This window comes from Aulostomus chinensis, chromosome 15, assembly GCF_037954235.1.
Source record: "Aulostomus chinensis isolate RoL2024-O1b breed Wild chromosome 15, RoL_Achi_v1.0, whole genome shotgun sequence".
Classification (NCBI taxonomy): Eukaryota; Metazoa; Chordata; class Actinopteri; order Syngnathiformes; family Aulostomidae; genus Aulostomus; species Aulostomus chinensis.
In genome coordinates, this window is record NC_141334.1 from 5,762,669 (window position 1) to 5,786,768 (window position 24,100).

The 24,100-nt window shown below is 42.8% G+C and overlaps 2 protein-coding genes across 3 annotated transcripts; both read right to left on the reverse strand.

The window, feature by feature from the left end:
- Window positions 1-202: 202 nt before the first annotated feature.
- camlg (calcium modulating ligand) lies at window positions 203-5,590 on the reverse strand. The gene is made up of 4 exons (XM_086226102.1): window positions 5,204-5,590; window positions 3,782-4,248; window positions 3,561-3,626; window positions 203-3,237 (listed from the first exon to the last, which is right to left on the reverse strand). The coding sequence occupies exons 1-4, from the start codon at window positions 5,352-5,354 to the stop codon at window positions 3,046-3,048; spliced, it is 876 nt and encodes a 291-aa protein (XP_086082228.1). The 5' UTR covers window positions 5,355-5,590; the 3' UTR covers window positions 203-3,045.
- A 626-nt stretch (window positions 5,591-6,216) lies between these two features.
- Window positions 6,217-23,715, reverse strand: sec24a (SEC24 homolog A, COPII coat complex component). 2 transcript variants are annotated; one of them, XM_086226100.1, is made up of 24 exons: window positions 23,366-23,715; window positions 20,386-20,991; window positions 18,362-18,562; window positions 17,694-17,771; window positions 16,146-16,208; window positions 15,655-15,881; window positions 15,228-15,415; window positions 14,899-15,001; window positions 14,272-14,398; window positions 13,961-14,070; window positions 13,693-13,805; window positions 13,240-13,358; window positions 12,918-12,973; window positions 12,086-12,292; window positions 11,803-11,926; window positions 11,161-11,319; window positions 10,755-10,928; window positions 10,539-10,649; window positions 9,149-9,324; window positions 8,800-8,937; window positions 8,598-8,702; window positions 7,956-8,048; window positions 7,705-7,808; window positions 6,217-7,596 (listed from the first exon to the last, which is right to left on the reverse strand). In XM_086226100.1, the coding sequence occupies exons 1-24, from the start codon at window positions 23,424-23,426 to the stop codon at window positions 7,482-7,484; spliced, it is 3,558 nt and encodes a 1,185-aa protein (XP_086082226.1). In that variant the 5' UTR covers window positions 23,427-23,715; the 3' UTR covers window positions 6,217-7,481. The 2 variants fall into 2 exon arrangements, with proteins under 2 accessions (XP_086082226.1, XP_086082227.1); XM_086226101.1 differs by lacking the exon at window positions 17,694-17,771 and having other exon boundaries at window positions 6,218-7,596.
- Window positions 23,716-24,100: the final 385 nt, after the last annotated feature.

The following is a 24,100-nucleotide window of genomic DNA, read 5'->3' on the forward strand; positions in this document are numbered from 1 at the left end:
ATTGAAGAAACCCTGATAACAGGGGCTGACTTTTGAACAATTTCTTAAAATGGGTATGAACTACCTGTACATAAGAAAAACACGAGTTTTACCCAATTCTGGCATCTTTTCAACTTCGTGAAAGTGTGATATGTCCCTGCTAAATTAATGAATAAATCAAAAATAAATACTTAGGTAAGGAGGTGAAGCCAAACAGACTGAATCACACGAGTAGTATTTATTTGGTATGTACAGTCTGGTAACTTCATCCGTTTTATGTTTTAAGCAGAGCTCATTTACATCATCTCAACACCAAAATTGTCACCGAAGTTCAAATATGTAAGAGCCATTAATAAAAAAAACCCCTGTAAACATTATTGAAAACAATCAAGAAGGTAAGATAAATATTAGGATAAATCACACCAATCCATTTACATGGGAAAAATATTCACATTTATAAATTAAATTAGATGAGATTAAAACTGAGATTAACGGCACAGGTATAGTTTATATAATGTATCAATGCAGTTTGAACAAAGCAAAGCAGGATGCATCACAACACAAACACAAATCCCCACTGCCTCCCACTGAACTGCAGTTCAAGTACTTTCCCGTAGGACCCAATACATTCCGATCAATCATGCATTACACGCACACACATGAATGACGTCTACTGCGCCTGTAAGCTTATGGCCGTGCAAAAGGTACACTCCACATTCAAGGACTAAATGCTTCTTCTGATTTAACGAAGGAATAAAATCACATAGGTGGACCCTTTCTGGATGGACGACGGATCACAACAGAGAATATGGCCCTGCAAAACAATACTACATACTACAAGTTCTTGACAAGAACGTGAGTTCAAGTTCCGAATTCAGCAACGCAACTGAGCTGGAGCCGTTTCAGCCTCTCTGTCTGGAGGTATGACAGCGATCACTGCTGTTTATATGTATTTCCCACGGACCTGATCTGACCGCCTGCCCTTTTCTACTATAATTGCATCAGTAGTACGCTCAGCATATTTGCTTCAACAAGATTTGTTTTTCGCGTGACTGTGCAGCCATTTTGGACGTCCTCAAACAGCTGCATCGTAATGGAGTGGATAATTTTCTGAGTTTTTCTGAATCCAGAAGCTCGGGAAGGAAGATGTCCTCAGGAATCGTTTACCTGGACCTTCATGGGGTTCAATGAGAAAAAAAAAAAACCTGCACGTAGCTCACTGTTTGCAGAACAACTTAGCAGGGCATACCAGAACCACCCGCTTGTCACTTTTGATGATAATCTCTTTTATGCTCTTTCAAAACCAGTCATTGACCGTCCATCAAATCAGACTGAGAACCTCAGTTTACCTCTTCACTCCAAGTCACTTCAGTCAAACCAGGAACTGGATTGTTTGCAGAACTCATTTAAAAAAAAAAAAAAAAAAAAAAGTGGCAAACTCTGCCCTTTTTGTTTCCTTTTCTCCAACGGGGTCCAGCTTAATTCAGGACTTAAATGGTATGGTCTGAAAATGGTCCGACTTCCTACCCTGTCTGACTTACAGTGGAGCTGACAAATGTTAGGCATTCGCAGCAGTGCGGTAATCAACGATCTCTGCCAGTCATGATTTCATCAGTAAATGAGGTTTCACGACAAATGCTAAAAGAGGCAAGTGCCTGCTGGGGTGTCTGTTCCGTGTGAGCTACACGATCCTTGGCGGCCATTTCTGTATCGAGGCCGTCAGATCTGGGCCGATTATTTCTTCTTTTCTGGAAAATCTTACTTTAATAATATGAGCAGTTTGTTTTTTCGTTGTGTTGAATGCAGAGATTGTGTCATTTTTATCGGAACGCATGCTCATTCGCCATTGTCCCGGAGCAAGACAAGAACATGGTTACCTCTCTCTCCCCTGTGTGTGCATTAGAAAGCTGAGAGCCACAGACACCAGTGTACCGCTTACCACAGTGAATGCTGGTGGATGGGCAGTGCAGAAGACCTCCTGCTCCAAAAGTAATCAAATACACTTTTCTCCTAAATGATCTTTTCATAAAATCAGAGAACTACTGTTCTGATAAACATCTGCCATGAAATAACAATTTAGATTTGTGCGATGTTGCAGTTTTAACAATCAGTTTAACAGCCATAACCATTTTCTTGACTGGGTGCAGTGATTTTATGCAGCGCCTCAAGATTTGCAGCAACAAAACCTTGTTGACAACTCGAAGAGTGACTGCGACTACCAGTCATGACTTTGTAAGAGATGAGGATGATTACCTCTGCACAGACTAACAATCTGGATCTATTTGAAACCAGAACACACAGAGAAGAAACAACTGGTTCGAGCAGACAAAGTGGAGGGATGCTGAACAAGCAATTCAATCACCGCTCACTGCGCTAAGCTAACTAGCAGACGGTCTCTGTGGGTCTCAGCTCCCGAAGCACTCACAGAGGAGAGAGGAGTATCCATCTTTTGGTCTGGCTTAAGTGTATTTCCCAAAAAGGCTTAAAAAAAAAAATCACACTGGTCTTCAGTCGGTTCATTACACTCAAGTTTTTCAGCTATGGTCTTGTGACAAGCAGCTCAGGAGGCTAAAAGTAGCAAACTTTCTCACCCTGTGCTACTGTTGCATGTCAACGCACAATGTTTTGGGATTTGCTCCAATCCTGCAACTGCCAGTAACCTCCCAACCCAAGAGTGGCTCCAGTTTTTCCCATTCATGAGTTAAACAGCATCAGCGGTTACCCAGTCTAACGTTAAACTGGTAAAATGACCTTCGCCATTGTTTCTATGCTAGATCTGACCAAAACTACCACTGACCGTGATAAATGTCACTGTACACTCTTCACACAAACACATACTGCTCTTCTGTTTTGCTCTGTGAGGAACAAAAGTGACTCAGAGGTCTGGAACAAACACTGAGCTGGCCGCTCACATGAATCCTGTTAGCTGACAAATGAGTCAGCGAGGAGTCACGTCCATACTTTCAACAACAAGCTCACGTCAGCCGGTACATGTCTTGCTGTTACGGGAGGCAGAGGGAGGGACAACAAGGATGGGGGCGGGGTTACTGAGGTCCTCCTGGTTCATCAGGGAGTCTCTGAACCTAAGAGCAGCAGGATTTCATGTGACAGGATGAAGGTGAAGAAATAAACACAGAGGTCAGCGAAAACGTCGCCCATCCTCCTGTAGGTGTCCATGGAGCGGTTGATGACTTCTGCGGGGATGCCGGACAGCAACAAGGCAGCCGTAAGCACAGTGGTCTGGGTCTTCTTCTCTACCTGGGGGGTATATGAGAAGACGCTGACCGATGGCGGAATATTATTTATAAATGGTTGATTAATTCATTCTTAAGTCAGCAGAACTGCTGCTACCAGTAGTTAGCCAGCTGATAAATCCTACAGTTGGTGCAGCGGCTCAACTTTCCAGTGAAAATGCAAAGAACAAAACTTATAAGATTCAAACTCTAAATCAAGGATAAACAAATGGGAGTTGCGTAAAACACTTTTCTTCTCCAAGTACACAAATAATGTTAAAAAAGTGCAAGTATGCAACCTGTGGGCACATGGAGAGTAAATGTAGAAAATATCTGGAACAAACTCACCTTTGGAAAATATTTGGACAACCCCATAAAGGCCAGTTCGAGCGTCAGAAACGGAGCAAATATTGACTAGAAATAATAATAATAAAAAAAGCATGTCAATGTGTCACAGAGTACAACAAGTAGTATATAAATTGTTGGTGTCATTTCTAACTTTCTCTCTTATTCTCATGTGTTAAAAGCTGAACTGAACAGGAGAAGCAGCAGCGAGGCGTCAGGCTCACCAGATACTTGCAGACAAAAACTCTGACAAACACAGCGAGGAGGATGCTGCCAAAGAGCCTGAAGACCCTGAAGGGATCAAACTCCTCGGACTCGGATCCTCCATCCTGGGCTGGCTTCTCATTGGCCAGCTGACCCCTCAGTTTCATGGCATCGTCAAAACGGGACAAGTATGTCTGGAGGCCCCGGCGCGGGGACCCACTGATGTCATCTGATGCTCGCTCCCCCCTTGGTCTCTGTCGAACCCCTCCAAGGCTGTCCTCCAGAGAGCTTCCTCCACAGTACTTGTCACTGCAGTCTAGCAGGGGCGAGTCCCTCCTTTCTGGGGTGGCACTGCGAGAGTGGCTGCCAAAACCTGAAGACTCCGGTAAGAAAGGAGATGGTCTGGGGGAGGATGAGGACGATGACCACGTCTCCGTCCTGTCCAGATCAAGGTGGAAGCGGGGCTCTGCTGGACGCCGGGATGACCCTAACAAGAGCAGAGAGATCTATAAATCAGTAAAAAAACGGATTGCCTGACTCCTTTCCCTTAGAAACCAAACCACCAAAGTGTGACTCGCATGATAAGACAACAGCAAGTAGTCTTTTCTGAGAGTTTTGATTTTTCTAAGCAAAAAAATAAATAAATAAAAAAAAATTTTCCTGATTCCCAATGTCTGTGTTATGGCTCAGTCCAAATCTCCAACCACACCAGATCTAGCCACCACAATACCCTCAGAAGAGGAGGCAGTGTGGGTCAAAAGGCCGACGTCTATACTGGCCCTGTTGGGCACAGATCTCATCCTCTTCATTCATCATTTAATGCCGTAAACATAGGAGTTATGATTTGAATTTATTTTTCAGATCCACATGGTCATTATGCATTTTTCAGCATGTGTATAATGTGAATAGCATATAATTTTTATTTTCATACAGATAATATCAAGATCTGCATATATTGGTTACCGAAGCACAACATCAGCAAGTCCAATGTTAGGTATCCATTTCCTGGACGGAAAATAAAATCAAGTCAAGAATCTGTTTAATCTGCCTGCTAGTCTATAGACATGACGTTTGACATGACGGAAACACCGAGAAAACCAGTAGTTGTTTACATTTCACAACCAGTCAATTTCAGCATATTTGCTTTAATGGCACAAAACGTTTTGCCAATTAGTCCCCCCCCCCCCAGCAGACACGCCTAAAATAGCCTCAAGAGCGCCATCTTGCGCCACAGCGGCTAAACCACGAAGGAGCGTTGAATCGTGACTACCCATTCTCCATGTAAAGTATTGTTACAGCAGTGCGTGTGAACGATGTGCTGACTTGTGCGTCAAACAGAAGGAGAAATACGGAGCAGGTCTTGACCGGGATGTGATGTTTCAACAGTAAAAGTCCCGCCAAACATCAACGCGGTGTAAACCGGGTCAGTAACCACAACGTACCGTTATTTTCAGCCTCGTTTTTGGCGAAGCCCACAATTCTGTTCATCCTGTCTTCCGAATTCATGAGCAGTTTCCTCCTGCGGATCTCTGCTCTCCTCTGCGCCGCCGACAGTGAGCCTGTCCTCTCCTCGCTGGCCTCCCCAGACTCCATGTTGGCGTCAAAGAGCGTTAATTAACAAATATATCCACAATACATCAAGAGGAGCAACTCGGCAGCGAACGGTGGACAACACAGAGGCTTCAGATAACTGAATTACAAGGTAAACATAACGAAATGGAAGGAGCGTTGTCTGAGTCGGAGTCGCACAGTGGTGACGACATCTGAGAATGACAAAGGGGTTATCGTGCGCATGCGCGCCGTTAAATGGTCGACTCAGCTCGGGTGGTCTCGGCCCAATTTTACGAAATTCTCTCAGTTACGTTCTCATTTGATGGAGGTTAGACTCAAGAGATTGGTGTATATATTATTTCAAAATAAAATAAACTATGTTACATTGAACTGTTGATGGTAAATTGTACTTACTTTTGTGAAAATTACATTCACTCTTGTATTTTGTATTACAATACTTTACGATTGTGTTGTCCCACAATAAAACGTTTTTTGTTTTTTTTTAAATTGTCGAATGTGTGGTTAAACCAAAATTGAGGAAACGAGCTCCCTCTTGCACGTTTCTCCTCTTTTAAGTTTTTCTGGGGATGTCTGTCTGCAGCTACGCCTCATGCTCCTGCCAGTAAATCAGCTGTTGTCTATAAAATGAAGGCTTAACGTCAGAGGGGCTGTTAGGATCAGACAGGTCTTGTCACAAGTCACGGTTCAGAAATTACCTAAAAGATAAAGATGCAATTCCTCATGCTCTGGTCTTAAGTCATGTTACAAGTCCCCTTTTCAGAGAGAAAGTCTTAAAATAAGATTCCTGACTGGAGGCACGTGACTCACAGCCACACTTTTCAATTGTGCTATATGCAAACACAGGCTATTTTTTTTTTTATTTTCATCATTCTTTTTTATGAAAGACAATTTTGTGCATGAAGACCAAAAACATACTTATTTGTTTTCTAAATACATTTTGTTCATATAATACATAATTACAAATTGTATGAAATCAGACCCAATCAGAAAACCTGATTAAAGAAAAATCTAGTTGGTCCATAATCTGATTTGTTGTCTCAATCTTTTCACCCATCAAAACACAAGTACATTTAAAAAGTCCCAAACATTTTATTTTCTGAGTCATTTCACCTTAATGGTCATACTAAAATTATCAGCATTTCTTCACCTTTATATAATGCAGTCTTTTCAATATACAAGTATCAATAAGCATGATTAAAAGATCACAATGGCTTTGTTATGTCTGTTAAAGAATTTCCCATATCCTATTATATTAAAATATTTCATATATAGAGTCCGTATTTAAACAGAGGCTTAATAATAAAAAAGTGAGTTCCCATACAAGGCAATTATAGAATTTAATCAGATTGGGAGTCTCATAAATTAAACAATCAGAAAAAAAAGGAAGTTAATAAACAGAACTGCGATGTCATCAGGTGTTCAGAAGAAAGGAGGAGCTTGTGAAGGACAGATCAGACCCAACGACACGACGTTCCACTGCCGAGTCCACACATTCAAGTCAGCGGATGACAGGTTTCGACCTTTCACAACAGTCTCAGATTTGTTTGACACACAATTATAAAGACTGAAAAATTAAAAGCGGCAAGTTCTGTCCTTCGGGTAATATTTGAGTGTTAGAGCTCAGGTGTTCTGTATACAAATACTCCAAGGGACACTCATGAACAGTCTCTGAGTGTAGACACACTAACTTCTTCGTACACCCACTCTTTAGCATAGACGCAGACTAACATACACTTGTAAAGACGACTGTGCATCGTGAACTATTCATACATCCGTCTGCCTGGGTTGTATCAAAGCGATACCTCAGTTAGACGTTATTGTTCTATGAGAATAAACACTGATTCATTCGATCATTGAAATACATCATCATCATCATCGTCTTGTTTTTTATTCTGATGTATGGCTTCAGCGGGGTAAAAGGAGCCAAAGAAACACCAAAATGGATTTTCTCTCTCCCTCTCTGTTTTATCAGTCACACACAGTTTGATTTGACTTCAGTTCAGCTCAGAGGAGGTTGTCTTCGAGAGATGGCGGACTGCAGCTGGACCTGGAGCATCCCACTGCTGCCACACGCACACACACACACACACATACACTGATGCCCATCCTTGATTCAGTGTTCGTGCGTCCCCACAGTCCCTCTAGAAATTATTTGGAGATTTGCTGTTGGAGGTGGAGCAGGAACTCGTAGTATGAAAGGGCCGATTCTGTTCGGTCTTCAATCATGTTCTGCATAAAGTTGGCTTTAAGCTGGCTCTCGTCCCTGAGAAAGTAAAAAACAGAAGACACAAGTTACACTTGCCTTTTGTCACCGAATGGAGGACATATGAAGACTTGTGCGTCGTTATGAGGAACAGTATGCGTTACCCACCTGATGACATGCAGGGAAGGGAAGAATGGCCTCTGATCCCTCAGCCAACCAATGAAAGCTCTGGTTCTCTGTGACTCTGCAGTGTCCAGCTCCGGGAGAAGATACTGTGAGAGGAGCGAGAGATGATGTCATCTTCAATAGCAGGCAAGAGAGTGTAAATACACAAGACTAAGGTCCTTGGAGGACTCAATCAGGCCCATCACAGATTGTGGCCATAACAGGACTGTGTGTGGGAGTCTAAATATTCCTACCAGGTTATCAGGCACAGCGGTATAGTTTGGAACTCCCAGGACTTGTGAGAGGAAGGTGGGGTTGCAGTTGCGTCCGATCCACAGATATAACACCTTTTGGGAACAGAACAGATATATATTAAGTACATTTACAAAGAAAATCGAATTATTATTAGTTGTACAATTAGTATTGTGGTATTTGAAGCCGTCACTGTGAACATTTGTGCACATCATTCCTGCTTTTAGCAGATTGACTGGAGCCTTTCCTGGTTTGATAATGATAACTGTGCTCCTTCACAATGTTAAATGTTTAGTTTACAAACAGACAAATACGAAAAAGTACCAAAGCAAAAAGGTCGATGGAACAGTGAAGGACAGGCACAGAGTCCAAGTTTGACACCAACACAGTATTTACACAGAAAGTCAATCGCTTGGGTTTCTACTTTTTCTGAACAAGAAATCCCTCATTATTACTGGCGTTATTGAAACGCACATACCCTCAGTTAGAGGATCTATATCCAAAAGAGCTTTGAGTTGACAGAGTTTGATTCAAGCAATGAGGTAACAGTCATCAGAAAATTCATCTGAAAGATAAACAACTGATTTTTCTGTCAAAAATCTGTTCCAAGTGTTAATTTTAAAGCAGGGTTGAATGCACCGCACCGTTCCAGCATCCATGAGGAAGGCTCCCTCCCTGCTGAGCTTCTCCACAGACAGCTGCTGCACCCTGGGCTGAGGGATGGTTCGCTCACTGATGTTCAGAGCCCCCTGAAGACATGTGAGGGAAGACAAAAATTACTCCACATCCTGATATGGAGTGACAAGAAGAACTTGTCGTGCCCCCTCCAAATTCCACCCTGCTCACCTCATCGGTCAGGTCATCCACACGGTACAGAGCAGGGTGGATCATCAGCATGGCGTAGGCCAGCGGCTGGTACTTCAGCTGAGACATGGCAAACACCCGGTCATCCAGCCTGGTGCTGGTGCCGGTCCTGAAAGCTTTCTATAAAGGTGCACACACCAACAAATTAAAATATGTGCTTTTGATTAAAAAATACAATAAAATAAAATAGAGGAGTGGTTTTCAACACAGAAATTAGAAGCAATTTCATAATGAAAAATTTGAGTTTTATGTTAGCGTTCCCTAAATTTGTAAACTGACTACCTAAGCCAAGAGAATGCTAACTCTGACTGGATCTTGTGGTGAAGCAGACCTGTTTGAGAAGGGCGAGGATGAGGAGGGGGAAGAGCCTGAGACAGGCCGGGGCCAGCAGGCCAGGCTGTTGGATAGTCAGCACAGCCTGCCGGTATGACGTCAGTGAGTCAATGGCAGCGTTGGTCATCGCATCTCTGGCGTCACTCAGACTCGCCGTCATCGAACGGTCCACAGCTACAAAGGGAACGCATTTCCAGTCATCAGGAGGAAGAGGAGTTGCTTTGAGCCATGCAGACATCAACAACATTTATACTGAAGATATGAAATCTAAAGACGGAGTAGCAGCTCTTGGTTAAAACTCAGCGACACAGGTAAAGTAGTTACTATGTTGTAACATTTTCCGATCTTAGCTCATTAAACATGACACTAGAGCCATTTGCCAATTAGCTTACAGTTATTGAGAGGTTGCCAAGTAACCGGCGGAGTACAGACCTTCTTAATAGGCCACTACATGTTATTTTTACATGTTATTTTGGTGTGTGTGTGTGTGTGTGTGTGGGGGGGGGGGGGATGAGAAGAACAGCCAAGCTAACTGCTCTTGATCATAACATGAAACCACCTGAAGGCAGTAGAACCACCAATCTAAACTGGACCGGCATCCATCTAAGTCTATGCAAATAAGCAACAGAACCCCAAACTACTCTGCAGGAATATGAAGTTAAAACTATTATTGTGTGCAATGATGAACATTCAGAGTAGCTGTCAGCCATCATCATTCACACCTCGCATGACTTGGACTGATTGTTCATTTGCAGTGATCGTGTTTGATAAAGTGTCAACAGGTCTCCTTCACCTGGTCTTCACCACGAGATCAAAATGACCTGAAAGCCAAACTTCAGGCTTCCACATCTTGGGGCTGTTTTGTATGTCTGAATGTGAGATGAGCCTGCACAGCTTTGAGTGCTCAGTGTGTGGTGGTTACTTGGCAACCACAGCTGTCGCCACTCATCACCATCTGTCAGTGCTAGTAACAGTGAAGTGGATAAAAACCTTGCAGCAATTTAGCAGCTCGCCAATCAAAAGACAATTTGATGCGAAGATGAATTAATTTCAGTGAAGCCTCAGCACTCTGTATGTAATCATGCTGACATGATTACATCAGATAATTCTCCTCACATGATGTAATCAAGTCAAACTGCATGAAGACAACCTTTCCTGAATACTGCCTGTTTAAAGAGAGCTTCATGTTCCAGCTTTCATTTCCAATGACGAGGATGATAACAGATGAAAATCGCAAGTGAGAATTATGACTGGATCTTCTGTCCAAGAAAAAACAAGTTCTGTTTTCCGTTTAAACATCCAAGCATTCTGTATTGTAAGCACAACATGCATGACGTTTGTCTCAGATCATGAAGAGTTCCCTTCAAAGAGTTACTTTTAATACACACCCATGCAAGCCAACAGTCCAGTGATGGCCTGAACATCAGCTCCAGCAAAGATATCTGACAGGGAACTGACCACAGGGAGACACAAGGTGTGCACACGGATCCTCCGCTCGCCTGTAAGACAAGCCACACGTGACCTCAATGTAATCACAACGGCTGGATTAATCCTAAAGTCCCCAACAGTATTAAATAAGACTTAGTGTGTGTGTGTGTTTTTACCTTTGCTGGAGGTGTAAAGTAGTGCAGCCTGGAAAGAGACGACCTGCATGTCATCCAGGTTTTCCTCAATGGACATTTGAACTGCGAAGCCGGCATCAGGGTTCACGTTGGGGAGAGACAACAGATCTGTGGAGCGCACGAAGAAGTTTCCGTGGAACGTGTGAATGGAAAGACCTACAAAAAGAGAGAGAGAGATGAAATCCATCAATCTGGAGCCACTGCATTAAACACACAGTAAACTGCAGAACAGTAATTCTGACATCAGAAACGAACAAAAAACAAAACAAAACAGAACCTAGACTCTAAGATCCAGCATGAACGTGTAACAGCATTGAGAATCTTCAGAAGACAAAAGCGGAACATTGAAACCGATGAACTGAACCCATCTGTTCTCTCCTGAACAGACCTTTGGTGCAGCGTATCCTCATGACAGCCTCGAAGCCAATCTTCCTTGTCAAGTATCTCTTTAGATCCTTCTGGAAGCGCTCGACCTGGGCAGGGTTGTGTTGGTGGTGGTAGGAGGGGAAGTAGTAAACGCTGCCTGCTGAGTATCTGGATATGCAGCCTGGGAGAAAGAAGGTTGACAAGCGGAGAGGTTGTGCCATGAGATTTTAAGTCAGACCATTCAAACGGATTCATTCCCTCTTCTACTGTGCTTGGATCTACAATGGCAAAGAAAAAAATGTGATGACTTTGGTAGTCTGCTTTTGGCAAGGAGAAATGAGCATGTTGTGAAATTTAAAACATCTTCCACTTTTTTTAATGTCTGATGACCTATGTTTTTAAATTATTTATTTAAAAGTGAAACAAAAATCAATTGGAATTTCTGAAACATTTGTTATTTTTCAAAGCATTTCTATCTCAGGAGTTCTTTTTATTCATCAGGAAAATATAAGCCATCATACACAAATATAATTTGTAAATTTAAAAAAAAGGGACACAGTGCAGTTAAAAGTATCCTGTACTGATTAGTAGCTCTGTCAAAATATAAAATCAAAGCCTCCTTTTGTCAGTCCCTCCCCTCCCATCAGACCCGGTTGAGACTCACCGAGTGACGCCAGGTCACAGTACTGAGCGCTGAGTAGGAACAGGTCGACGGCTACCTGCTGGCCCGAGCAGTCCAGGGCCAACTTCTTATAGAAGTCTGTCGCCGGGGATAAGTGCTGGATGTCCTGTTGGAAAACACACCAGAGGGGATGATGAGCCAAAAAATCTCTCTCATAAATGAGTGATTCTCTATGCTGGCAGGTGTACTGCTGTGGGTTAAAAAGGTTATTTCCACGACTGTTTGTTCTTCAGTGTCTATTGATAAACCTCATGTCAGCTCTTGCCTTGGCAGATGCCCGCTGGTTGGGGTCTTCTCTGGATTGGAGGGCCCCAGCACCGAGGTTCGGCAGCTGAGTCTGAAAAACAGACATACGCCCTCCTGTGGGAGACAGCAGCTTGAAGGCTGCTTGCAGGGCTGAACCCAAGGCCGACTGGGTCTCCATGGTTTTTTCAAATAAAGTTGGTAAGCTCTTCAAAAGATCCTGCACAAGCTGCAACACAAATATTCTGTTATGACAAACGTTTGATCCTGGAGGGAATGCCATTGTTTAGGAATTTCCTCTTCTTCTATGAACCGGGTGAGGTTTATATATGTTCTCTCTCTCACTCAGCAGTGTGGCCATAATGTTGAAAGATGTTGTACAGTTTCAGTCACAGTATAAAAGAAATGAATTGAGCCATCCATCCATTTTCTACTGCTTATCGGGGGGGGGGGGGAGAGCCTATCCAAGCGGCTAAGGGTGAGAGGCGGGGTTCACGCTGGACAGGTCGCCAGTCCATCACAGGGCCAACACATAGAGACAAACAACCATTCACACTCACAGCCACACCTACAGTCAATTTAGAGTATCAATCAGCCTCGTCCCCTCTTGATGTCTTTGGACTGTGGGAGGAAGCCGGAGTACCAAAGAGAACCCACACAGGAACAGGGAGAACATGCAGACTCCACACAGAAAGATCCTGTGATGGAACCGGGGCTTGAACCCAGAAGCTCCTTTATGTGAGGCTACAGTGCTGACCACTGCACCACCGTGCCATCAAAATTAAGCCAAATATTCAGAAAAATCACTAACTGAGGAAGTTTTGGACTATTAAATAAATAATCAAGTTTCTTACCTCTTTGCATTCATTGAGGTTTACTAAAAGGCTGTCTGGTGTTGGTAGAAAGATATCTGTAAAGCATAAAATTATATTTTAGACAAATAGAATGTAATCATACACACTGATGTCATTTTATCAATCAAAGTCATTTTTAGAAGTGCAGCTTTACTGAAGTGATTAATTTCAAGACTATCAAAAAGAGACCGGTTGTGGTTGTGCCATCTTGATGATTCTTAGTTCTTAACATTAAAACATCTGTATGTATCCGCATGTTTGAGAAATTTCACACAGTTTTCGTCTAAATCACAATGTGTTAAAAGGATAAACTCAACCTCACCGTCAATGTCAGACACAATGAGCATCTGAGGCTGGGAAAGCCCCTCCTGGAGGTTGTAGAAGTGGATGGTGCTGTCAAAGGTGATGAAGCCAACTTTTGTCCGTGAGTCTCCAGGAAGCCTTGGATATACAAAGACACACATTTGTATAAGTTCTTTGTAAGTGGCCATTAACACACTGACCCAAAGAAAACAAGAACATTAACAGAAAGAAACTGACAGGTTGGAGAAAAGTATGTAAATTATGCGCCCGACATAACAACTGAGCTGCACAGTGGAAACGTATCCACGGATTCACTTCAACTGTGCAGTAAATCTATGACGCTACCTCACTGAATCTTCATCCCTTACGTCAGTTTATTCAATGACCAGTTTCCCTGAAAAACCTCAAACACTGAGACAAGGTTGACATGGCGTCCTCTCACCATCTCTACCAACAGGAGGTTAGTACATACGCATTGATGTTGTCCAGCATAGACTGACAGAACACATTCAGGTAGCCCGTCTCCACTGCATTGTGGGATACGTCCAGAAGGAAGAGGTAAACAGCAGGCTGTGGTGGCCTCAGCTGGGTAAACACATGACACACCACACAGTCAATACAAACACACCTTCACAATCTCACACAGCCTAGAATGTGTGACACTACCATTAATACTTTTTCATGAAAATGAGCAGTTCTTATGACTGGGCAACTTCAACAGCGGCATATTTGAAACCTACCATGTATTCTGAAGGAGCAATGAACTCAATGGTGGCGTTTTGGACCTCGGGTCTTTTGTGTGGCTCTCCGTATGATCTACTGACTGGGTTGTACATAAACTCTTCTGGAACTACACACAGAGAGAATGACACACACACACACACCATCAGCTCTTTGAAGATTAAAAACATTTCATATCAATGGAAATGCGTTTTATTCAAAGGGTTTCAAGATTGGATATTTAAGAGGATATCCTCCACTGTTATCACTGACAGAGGTGCTTTTTGTTTTAGTCGACCCCACACTCAGCCCCCCCCCCCCAAATACCTACCATCATTGACCCGACAGCACAGATTGCATTTCCACCTCCTCTGATCCAGGAAGGAGACGAAAGGGTTGATATAGGTTCTGCAAGACCGACACCTGACGATGGTGCTGGATGTCACCACAGGAAGTTGCTGCAAGAGAACAAAACCACCCTCTATGTGAGGAGTGCCTCCAGGAAAAACTCACTGCTTGTTTGTAGCAAATTGTAAAGGACATTTCAATAAAGACTTTGTGTCCAAAGTTGTACAATGTCTCTGTTGCCTAAGTCCTCAGTTCCCAGAGGAACAGACATCAAATCAGTCCATTGAATTTGGCCCAGGGGTGTATTTAGTCAAACCTTGTTCTGAGAAGAGTTAGGAGCATTCTCAGAGTAAGAGCTAAACATATCAGCTGCATCTAAAGCAACAAAACCAGAGATCAATGTCTTCAAGTACACACTCAAAATCCTGAAGGGCAAAGTGAAGCTCACACATGTCCAGAAATGAGCTTTCTCCATTAACTGTCTTTCTTAAGCTCTCCGTCTTCGTTAACCTTATTTTCATAATTACACAATGTTACAGAATTATTCAAAATCGATGCAAATGCATTGACTGATGGGTGTGAACATTAAATATTGGTTTGCTGAGTTTACCAAGAGGTCTTTGAAGGGGTGTAGCAGCAGGCCCAGTGGCATCTTGGCTTTATTGAGCAGAGACTGTGTCTGAGGGATGCTGCTCAGCGTGCAGCGGAAAACCCTGGAGACAAATAAACACACAAGCTAAAAGCACAGGAACTGCATGCAGAGTTCATTTTATCTCTGGTTTTTGCAAATGTAATAGAATGAAGTCATGAGTAGATGACCACTTACATCCACCATTCCTGTTTTCAATGCGTTATCAAAGTGCATCAAAGATATCAGGTTTAAAGGACAATAAGATGATCAAACAACAGCCAGAGTTATCGTGCATGCGGTTGACCTACTCTGGGTTGCAGTTGATTTTCTGCAAGTCTTGGGGGAGGCAGGGTGCTGGGGCGGGGATGGGACCTGATGGCAGTAGGTTTCTCTCTTGCAGCAAGTTGACCACTCTCAGGGCCTCTGGGGTGCTAGACTGGAGACTCATGGCTGCCAAGGTCGGGCTCAGCTGGGACGGCCCTGGCCCTCCAGGGGGCTGAGAGAAAGAAAACCAGATGCATTGAACAATCAAGGCTTTCTTTTAGAGATAATAGTATAATAAAATAGTATAATATAATACTTTATTAAAGAATTTTGCATGTATGCGGAAGTGAAAAGCAAACGCATGGTAGAAGGGGCTGAGCACGTTGCTTCACAAACAAAAACAATGAGCAAACAAACAGTATTTACATTGCTTCAACAGAACCCAGTGCCCATGCAGCACATCCCTCTCACCTGCTGGTAGGGCTGAGGGCCTTGAGTATAAGGCTGCGTGGCGCTCTGGATTGCAGGGTGCATGTGGGAAGTGGCATTGTGGGGTGCCGGTGATTGTTGGTATCCTGGAGGGAGGGATGGGTAGTGTCCTAAGTGTCGACCAGGTGGACCAGGCTGGGGCAGGCCGGGCTGAGGCAGGCCAGGCTGGGGCGGGCCAGGCTGGGGTGGAACGGGCTGGGGTGGGCCGGCTGGAGAGGAAGAGTTACAAAAATTAATAAATTCCCAAGAAGTTTCTCACACCTCTGAGGGAGTTTCATGTCAGAAAACTGCAGATACTTTTGCATTTCTTCTGTGACATTATGTACCTCAGTGTATTCAATAAATACAATCAATGCAGCAGGATGGGATTTTTAAGCACTGCAGAAATTATTTTCTTCTACGCCGCCTCCAAAAACTGATGGGAACAGAAAGAGGACCAAAAATATGTGGAACGTGACAGAAAATGGCCTTACCCATTTTGTTGTCAAGATGATTGTAGCTGTTTGATGCTTGTGGGCCATTGCCGGACATGTTTCCTGTTTCAATGCAAACATATGTGATAGGATTCATTTTAGTGACACTTTTCACTATTTCTATCCCAGATTGTGTGGGGGGATTGAGACAGAAGGAGTTAACAACAGAAAAGATGACTACAAGATGGACACATACAGGGCATCTCCACTGCAGGAACCTTTGAAGAACACAAGTGTCCAAACCTGCATTTGGACTGGAGGAACCAGGGACTAAATGAGGGACTAATTCTGTAAAAAAACAAAACAAAACCTGAACTACCCGGAAAGACAGCAACGTGAATACCTCTCGATTTACCTTCTCGTGCTTGAGAAGGGTGCTCGGAGTTTTCAGTCTCCTTTTCTGAGTAAAACATCAAGGTCAAGAACCAGTTAAATAAATTCTTGTTTTTTTCCTGTTAATTCTGCATTTCAGAACACTGTATAATATATATATATATATATATATATATATATATATATATACACACACACACACATATATATATATATTTTTTTTTGGTAATCCATCACGGGTGACAATTGCACAATAAACATGGTTATTCAGATGCTGCTGAGAAACACACAACAGGATTGGTTCCTCACGAGTACCTCTGGTTCCATGGTTCCACACACACTTTGGTCAAAATGGCACATTCAGAAGTGTTGATTAAGAGAATGGGTGTATGGTGCTTAGAGGAAGTTAACTACAGTATCTAGATACACCTAATATTTGTATTTATGTCGAACATATGATGAGAACGAAGAGTAAAGATGAACTACTGACATGACGTGTATGTTGACAGGGATGCACTGATGCTAGCTCACTGAGGCAGAAGCATCATACCTGATAAGACCCCTCAATATGAACAACCAGCTCAAAGATGCACTGATCCACATGATCTGAGTCCTGACCCAATTCCAATACAAGTCTGAAGATACAGGTACTGATTCTGATACCAGGTCTCCTTTTTCTTGATAATTAACACTACTGTTGTCGTTGGCATTATGTTTACGGTTACATCACAAAACTGTCGTAAACCACACAGCATTTATCAAAAGAGCAAAAAATGAACACAAAAGCAATGAATTTAAATGTATTCAAAAGAGAATTATTTGTACTGTGTGTAGGGATTGCTTTTGTGTCTCATGTTAAGTTGGTGGGAATGGAACTTGGATCAGTGTGTGGAGTGGCAGCATCATTCCAATATCTGATGTGAATAACTTCAATATTGGCACATCATTTCCAATATTACCAATCTGATACCCCATCTCTAATCCAGCTACAAAGCACAAGTTATAGAGATCAAGGCAGAGCGACTTTATATTATCTCGAAACTTAATCTTGTAGTTTCTGCATTAATCTATAAAAGATATGAGCTTCAGATCAGCTGAGCTACATGTCTGAAAAAAGTTCACCTCAGGACACCAAGAGCAGCAAAAGAGAGAGGACAGGATGGGCAGCACAACAGTGACATGACATCTAACAGCTACTGACAGATTTAGCCACACCTGGACATTCAATATCCCCCTCCAGGCTGTCGGGCTCAGTGGGGGACAGAGTGCTGCTGACAGCCCCCCCACACTGAGCTAGCATGGGGAAGAAGGAGAACAGGGGGCGGAGGGAAACAACAGAAGCTCATCAGAACAATAATGCTTGGCCTGTAAAAGTTGTGGCATCACAGCGTTCAAACATCACAATGAACACAAACCCACATCATTTGTGTCGTGCTATTTGTTCAATTTGAGGGAAAGATGTTTCGCTGCACAGACGTTGACCTCCAACATTCAAATCAAGCATGCTGACCTAGTTAAAACAAGCCACTGTCTGACCATCTGCAATCCGCCTGACAGTCTTAAATCTGTCATATTTAGCCACGATATCAGACACTATCAGTCAAAATAGTGGAATCACTCCATTCATGTCCTTGTTTCTACACAGTATGTCTAACAGCAGCCAAAGCCTCAGTGTTAAGGTAAGGCATCACATATATGCATCATTGTGTTTGTGAAGGTCAGTTAACATAGAGCGTACAGGCTGCCATAAACCCAGCTTTAAATACCAATCAAGAGACTGGATAAACCGTCTTACTGGAAATTTGAAAGCGCACTGTTGCCACTATGTCACACATGTAAAGCACAAAAATGTGTCACCATGAAAAAGATCATAAAAATCTTACCATCTGCCTTTGGGGGGGAAGTTGTGGCATTGGCCACTGGGGGTCCAGCGGGAGGTGGTTTCATTGTTGGTGGGCCTGGAGGTGGTGGGCCAGCAGGTGGAGGCCCTGTAGGAGGTGGGCCAGTGGGGGGTGGCCCATAGGGAGCTCTGTTAGGTTGGTATGCGTGGGGAGCCATGGGATTCGTTATAGGAGGCGCAGGGCCTTGGAGGGAAAGAATTTCTTGTTAGGGCTGCAACTAACAACTCATTTTCATTAAAGATTAAATCATATTTGTTGGGAAACTCAGTCATTTTTAAAAACTACAACCAGCAGCTGTTTGGTATTTTAGCCCCGGCCGTGACCACTCTGGCAGAAAGTTATTAAATTCCTCTATTAACGGTCTTTAGTTTGACAAACAAATGTCTTAAATGGAATAACTGTGACACTATCTCCCCACTTAGGATATTTAGCCATCAAAGCAAGAGCTCAAAGTACTGTGAGAGTCTTTGTTATATCAAATTACATTATATTTCCACAAAAGAAAAAAAAGTTATCATTTTGGGAATACAACTGCACTTGAAACTAAAGTTGAAATCATGTCATGTAGCTACATTAATATCTATTCATCCTTTGAACTTTGTACAAAATCAAAGTAAATGAGTCACGGTGCCTGGAAGCGATCCAGTGGCGGCATTTTTATCTGATAAAGGAAATCAACAGTTTGCCAAAGATGGAAAAGCTGTCTCATGTCAGAAAAGTCACTCTGATAAACCATGGCGCTTTTGCTCAGTTTCTCAGACTGGGACAGCTCGCTCGCTCTCATGACTGAGGCAAACGGTAAAATATGGGACATCTTAAAGCAAAATACACACAACTATGATAATTAACAAATAATCACTACAGTCAACCTTTAATTCCACAGATATGACTGTGATGAGTCCAGTTGAGTTGATGATGCTGCGGGGTCAAAGGTCACTAAAACCGAGCAAAGTCCTGCTGCTGGGGTGTAAATGTGAACAGCAATATCCCAGGTAATGGGACAATAAGAGAGATATGATGTTGGGAGCAGTCCAACAGCCACGGTGTCTTTGCACAAATGTGCAGCACAAAAGATAGTTGATAAATCAAGATTAATTCTCAAAATGCTTGGGAAAATCATCAAGATGTTGTGGATAAAGATTAACCAATCAACAGGGCTGAAGGTTCTTCATAACGGCAGAAGGTCCAGTTTTTGCAAAGTTAAAATGTGCGTTCAAATATCAGTGTTGTGAAAATATTACAGCCTTATTACCAGCAAACGTGTTCTACAGGCTGAAGAAAACATCATGGAAGGACCGTTCTGAGAATACAACACACCAGAAAACCAAGCTGAAATCATGTCATGCAGCTCCATTAAAATCAGTTCATCCTTTGAACTTTGTACAAACTCAAGAATAAATGACTCATTGTGGCTGAGAGTGATCCAGTGGCATTACTCAGCCAACATGTTCAATGTGAGACTTGAGGGCAACGTCCAGGTCCAACATATCAGCATTTTTAGATACTCATATCTACGGCAAGTGGGATTCTTTCACCCAGACAACGAGCAAAAAGGAGACAAAACACTGAACAGGTTATTGGAGGGAAATTAGCAGACACTGGATGAACACTATGTTTTCAAGACATGATTGGCTGATGAAGATCTTTGAGTTACTTTTCTAAAGTTTATTTTTTTACTGATTGAACTCTCCAAGTACTTTGTCACCGGGTAATTTTTGTAATAAAGTTTCAGTGACTTTTTTTTCCCTGATGTGGACAGAAGAGGAGGAAGCTAGACTTGCATCCAATACTCTTGTCAGCTAAAGCTTTGCAATAAGACCAATACAGCAAAGTAACGCAACTTTTTTTCACAACACTGTATCTCTATTCCATCCCCTAGTGTTGATATTGTATCATGGTAAATCATAATAAAATCCTAATGTGAGCCATGTACAATGTCAGCTGTGTTTCAGAGGGTGTTACAATGATTTAGGGCCTGATACAAATGTGTGTGTCAGTGTTCTTACCTCGCTGGGTGTATCCATGCAGAGAGGTGGGGGGCATCCCTGGTCCTGGGGGCTGGGTGCTGTGGGAAACGAGGGCTGGCGGTGCAGTACTGTAAGGTGCCGATGGCACCAATGGTGTCGCAGAGCTTGGAGCTGGGTTCACATGATTTGCCACAGGGCCACGGGGCGGCATGCCCATGGACGTAGGTGGCGCCATTGGTGGGGGAGCAGAGTTGTATTGCCATGTTGGAGCCATGGGCGGCTGCTGCTGGGGGTGTGAGTAGTAGCTACTGGAAGACACAACAGGAGGGGGAGGTGTACCCTGTGCAGGGGGCAGCCTTGGACCAGGACTGGGGCTAGCAGACTGAGGAGGGGTATGGGATACAGGGCCTCCCAGTGGTGGCCTGGTCACCAGTTGCTGGCCTGGACCAGCTGGAAAAGAAGGGGGTGGTGGACCAGGCTGGTAGGAGCTGACAGGAGGAACAGGCTGGTATGGCCCAGAGGGATAAAGTCCAGAGCTAGGGGGAGCTGGAGCTTTGGCTTGCATTGGATTGTAGGTTGGTTGGTGAGTCATGCCATAGCTGACGCCTGGCAGCTGCTGAACAGCAACTGGATTCTGTGATGGACCTGGAGACCAGAGGAAGCCAAACATTGCCATGTTAGAGAATCTTGAAGGATGGATGGAGCATGAGTCAGGCAATCAACAAAATTTGGAGGCAAATTCTTCATAAAGCACAAAATTACATTTTTTCTTTATTTTGATTAAGGCATATCATTTAGTTAGAATCTGAAGCACAGTTCAAAATAGTATATCAGATAACACAGCACCGGCGGTGAGGACACGGAGTGAAAACCTCTCAGATGCAGAAAATGACCAATGAACTGACAGCCCAGGGTATAATCCCTTTACCTTAATCGTGATCTGTAATCACTTGTACTGAGGCTTTTCCTAAGTGAGCAAAGTAGTAAAACCACAGGCACAAAAAAGAAAGCTTTGCTTTTCTGATTAAAAAAAAAAAAGAATAGGTCTATCCTTGAATTTTAGTTTAGTACTTTCACAAGCTAATACCATGAGCTGCGATACCATTTCACTGAAAACCAAAGCAGGATTTGATGAAGTCTTGTTTGAAATAGTGGACCCAAGATTCTGCTGACAATAAAAACAAGCAAGCAGAAGAAGAGGAGGACAGAATAGCACTTTCTGCTTAGAAATGCATTTCCTAAATAACCAAAAGCACAAAAATCGCTACATCACTGATAGTAGCCTTCATTATATCCTAACTGATGACATAACTCCAACGGATTCTCCCCACTATCCACTCAGTCCTGCACTACACTGCTGGAGGGAGAGGTAAATCAGCTAAGTGAGAGGGGATTAGGAAACAGCTTCTCTCAATGAGCAAAGATAGATGAAGCCACATAATCCACCTCAAATCTTTGTCCTTCTTGAGAACAGGGAAGTTTTAAGAACTAAAACTCTAGAGCCAATCACAGCTTGTGTCCAATCTCAAAGATTCTGATGCAGAATAACCTCTTCAGCAATCTCCAGAATCAGTGGCATCAGTGGACCTTTGAGGACAGTTTGATCCCATCACTCACTGACATAAAATGTAATAATATTTTGGGAGGCACATGCTTATCTTTAAGTCTTTAAGTAACGCCAGACAAAATTCACATCAGTCCTAACCATGATAAATCTTAACTTATGTTCAGACTTCAGCAGTTTCCAAGACTTTTACCCCACCCCCTTATGATTTTAATGCTACACTGCCAGTGAAAATCTCCCCCTTTCTAATAACTTCTGTAGTTGTTTTTCCCATCTCAGGAAAACTACTGACCTCACTGACTCATGAGTGTTTGAAAATTGCAAGCCAAATCAGACTCCTCTAAGAGTGAACTTCTCATTTTTTCTGACGATGGGCCATATATAGCCTTTTGCTAGGTTAATGCAATGTTAATAACAGAATTATTGTTCATTGTTGATATTGATTGTTGTCAGATTGATCAAATCTAAGAGCGCAGAGCTGTGTTACAATTCTTTAATCAAATTGCCATCTTGATTGGCCACTAAAGTGTAATGTAGGAACAACACATTCAGACACATGTTGCTCTGCAACTTTAGAAAACCAACATTATAAACTCAAGATACAATTGCTTAGTCTGCTCTATTTTGTACGACTGCACCATGAAATACATCAAAAAGACAAGCTTCCACCATGTACCCTTGGATTGTTTTCCTCTAATGTTCCAAAAAGCAGATAGAAATGGTAGCGTAACATTAAACTTCAGCACGTCGGTTATGCATTTGGATCAAGCCCAATGTGCCACATGGACAGCGAAACAGAGCAATAACATACCGGAGTTCTGAAACCTGTTGAAATCAGGATTGCACAACAGTGAGGGAACTAATAAATCTGTGAGGGAATAAGTCAATGTAAATGAGACAGGGTTGGAAAAACTCACAGGAGTCAAAACCTGGTAAAAGTGTTAACATGTCAGGAAGATTCTGGTTAACCAAGCAGCAAGTAGATAGAAGTGAAATATTAGTGTATTAGGATCACAGCATCCTCCTCATGTTACTGGGGGACGATCCGGGGAGACAGGACACCCAACACCTGACTTTTAACAGTTGTTTTGCTCAATTACCCTTCACTTTGTCAACCTGTTGAGTTTGCCACCTCAACAAATCAAAGTCACACTGGCTACATCCACGTAGCGTCAACTGGAGCAAATGTGCCACATTGATAGAAAGCTGAGCATAAATAATAAAATCAGTAATGGCCCAGCGTTCCTTTCCTTGTATAATCATTCTTCTCATGTCACTCTTGCTTAGTAACGTTACAGCGTTTCCAGGCAAGCTAGATGGCTAGCAGTTAGCAAATGGCCACAGTCAAGATCCAGAAAGTGCTGTTACCGTTAGCTTTTTGCCAACGTTAAACATATGGGTAATATAAATCAATTCGCCGTATATTTACGTAAAGTACTTGGTAACTGTACATACCATTCGCATATGACTGCCCTGTCCCCGTCCCATTCTGAGAGTTAAACCCCGCAGTTGACATCTTGAAACAGACACCAGGATCTAATTTAGAGGTGCTTGGTTGGCGAATAGCTAGCTGCGTCTTTAGCTAGCTAACTAGCTGGCAGTCGCGCTGTATCGTTCAAACTTGTGGCTCTGACGACGTTGTGTTGGGTCAAAGCGGCGTCTGCGGTGTTGTCTCGTAGTTTCCTTAAAAGTTAATTAGATGACTTCTTGGCGATCACACGGCCATGGCTATTACCGAAACCCCGTTCAACTACCTACGGGTTAGTAACGATAGGCCTTGTCAGAGTAGTCGTGTGAAACCGGAAGTTGGGATCACCCAGAAGGATCAACGTAAAAATGGTTGAGCATGCGCAGTGTGTACACGTGGCATTTCCTTCTGTGCTCTCGTATTTACAACGTACTGGAAACAATAAGACCGCAAGTGCAATCTCCCTTGTTATCACAATCAAAGTCCCTTTTTTTTCCCCTTCACACATTTGTTCACTTTGTTCGAGGTGGTTTGTTTGAACTGGTAAATCTTCGTCTTATCAGGCAATACAGATTTCAAACGACTGCCAAAAATAAAACCCTCATTTATATAAAAGTGATAAATAAGTGCTTCACAGTATAATATCAATTACTCTCCATGTAATGTGGTGGCAAGTGTTAGTTGCGGCTGAACTTCTTATCATTTTAAAAAATGATGCCCCA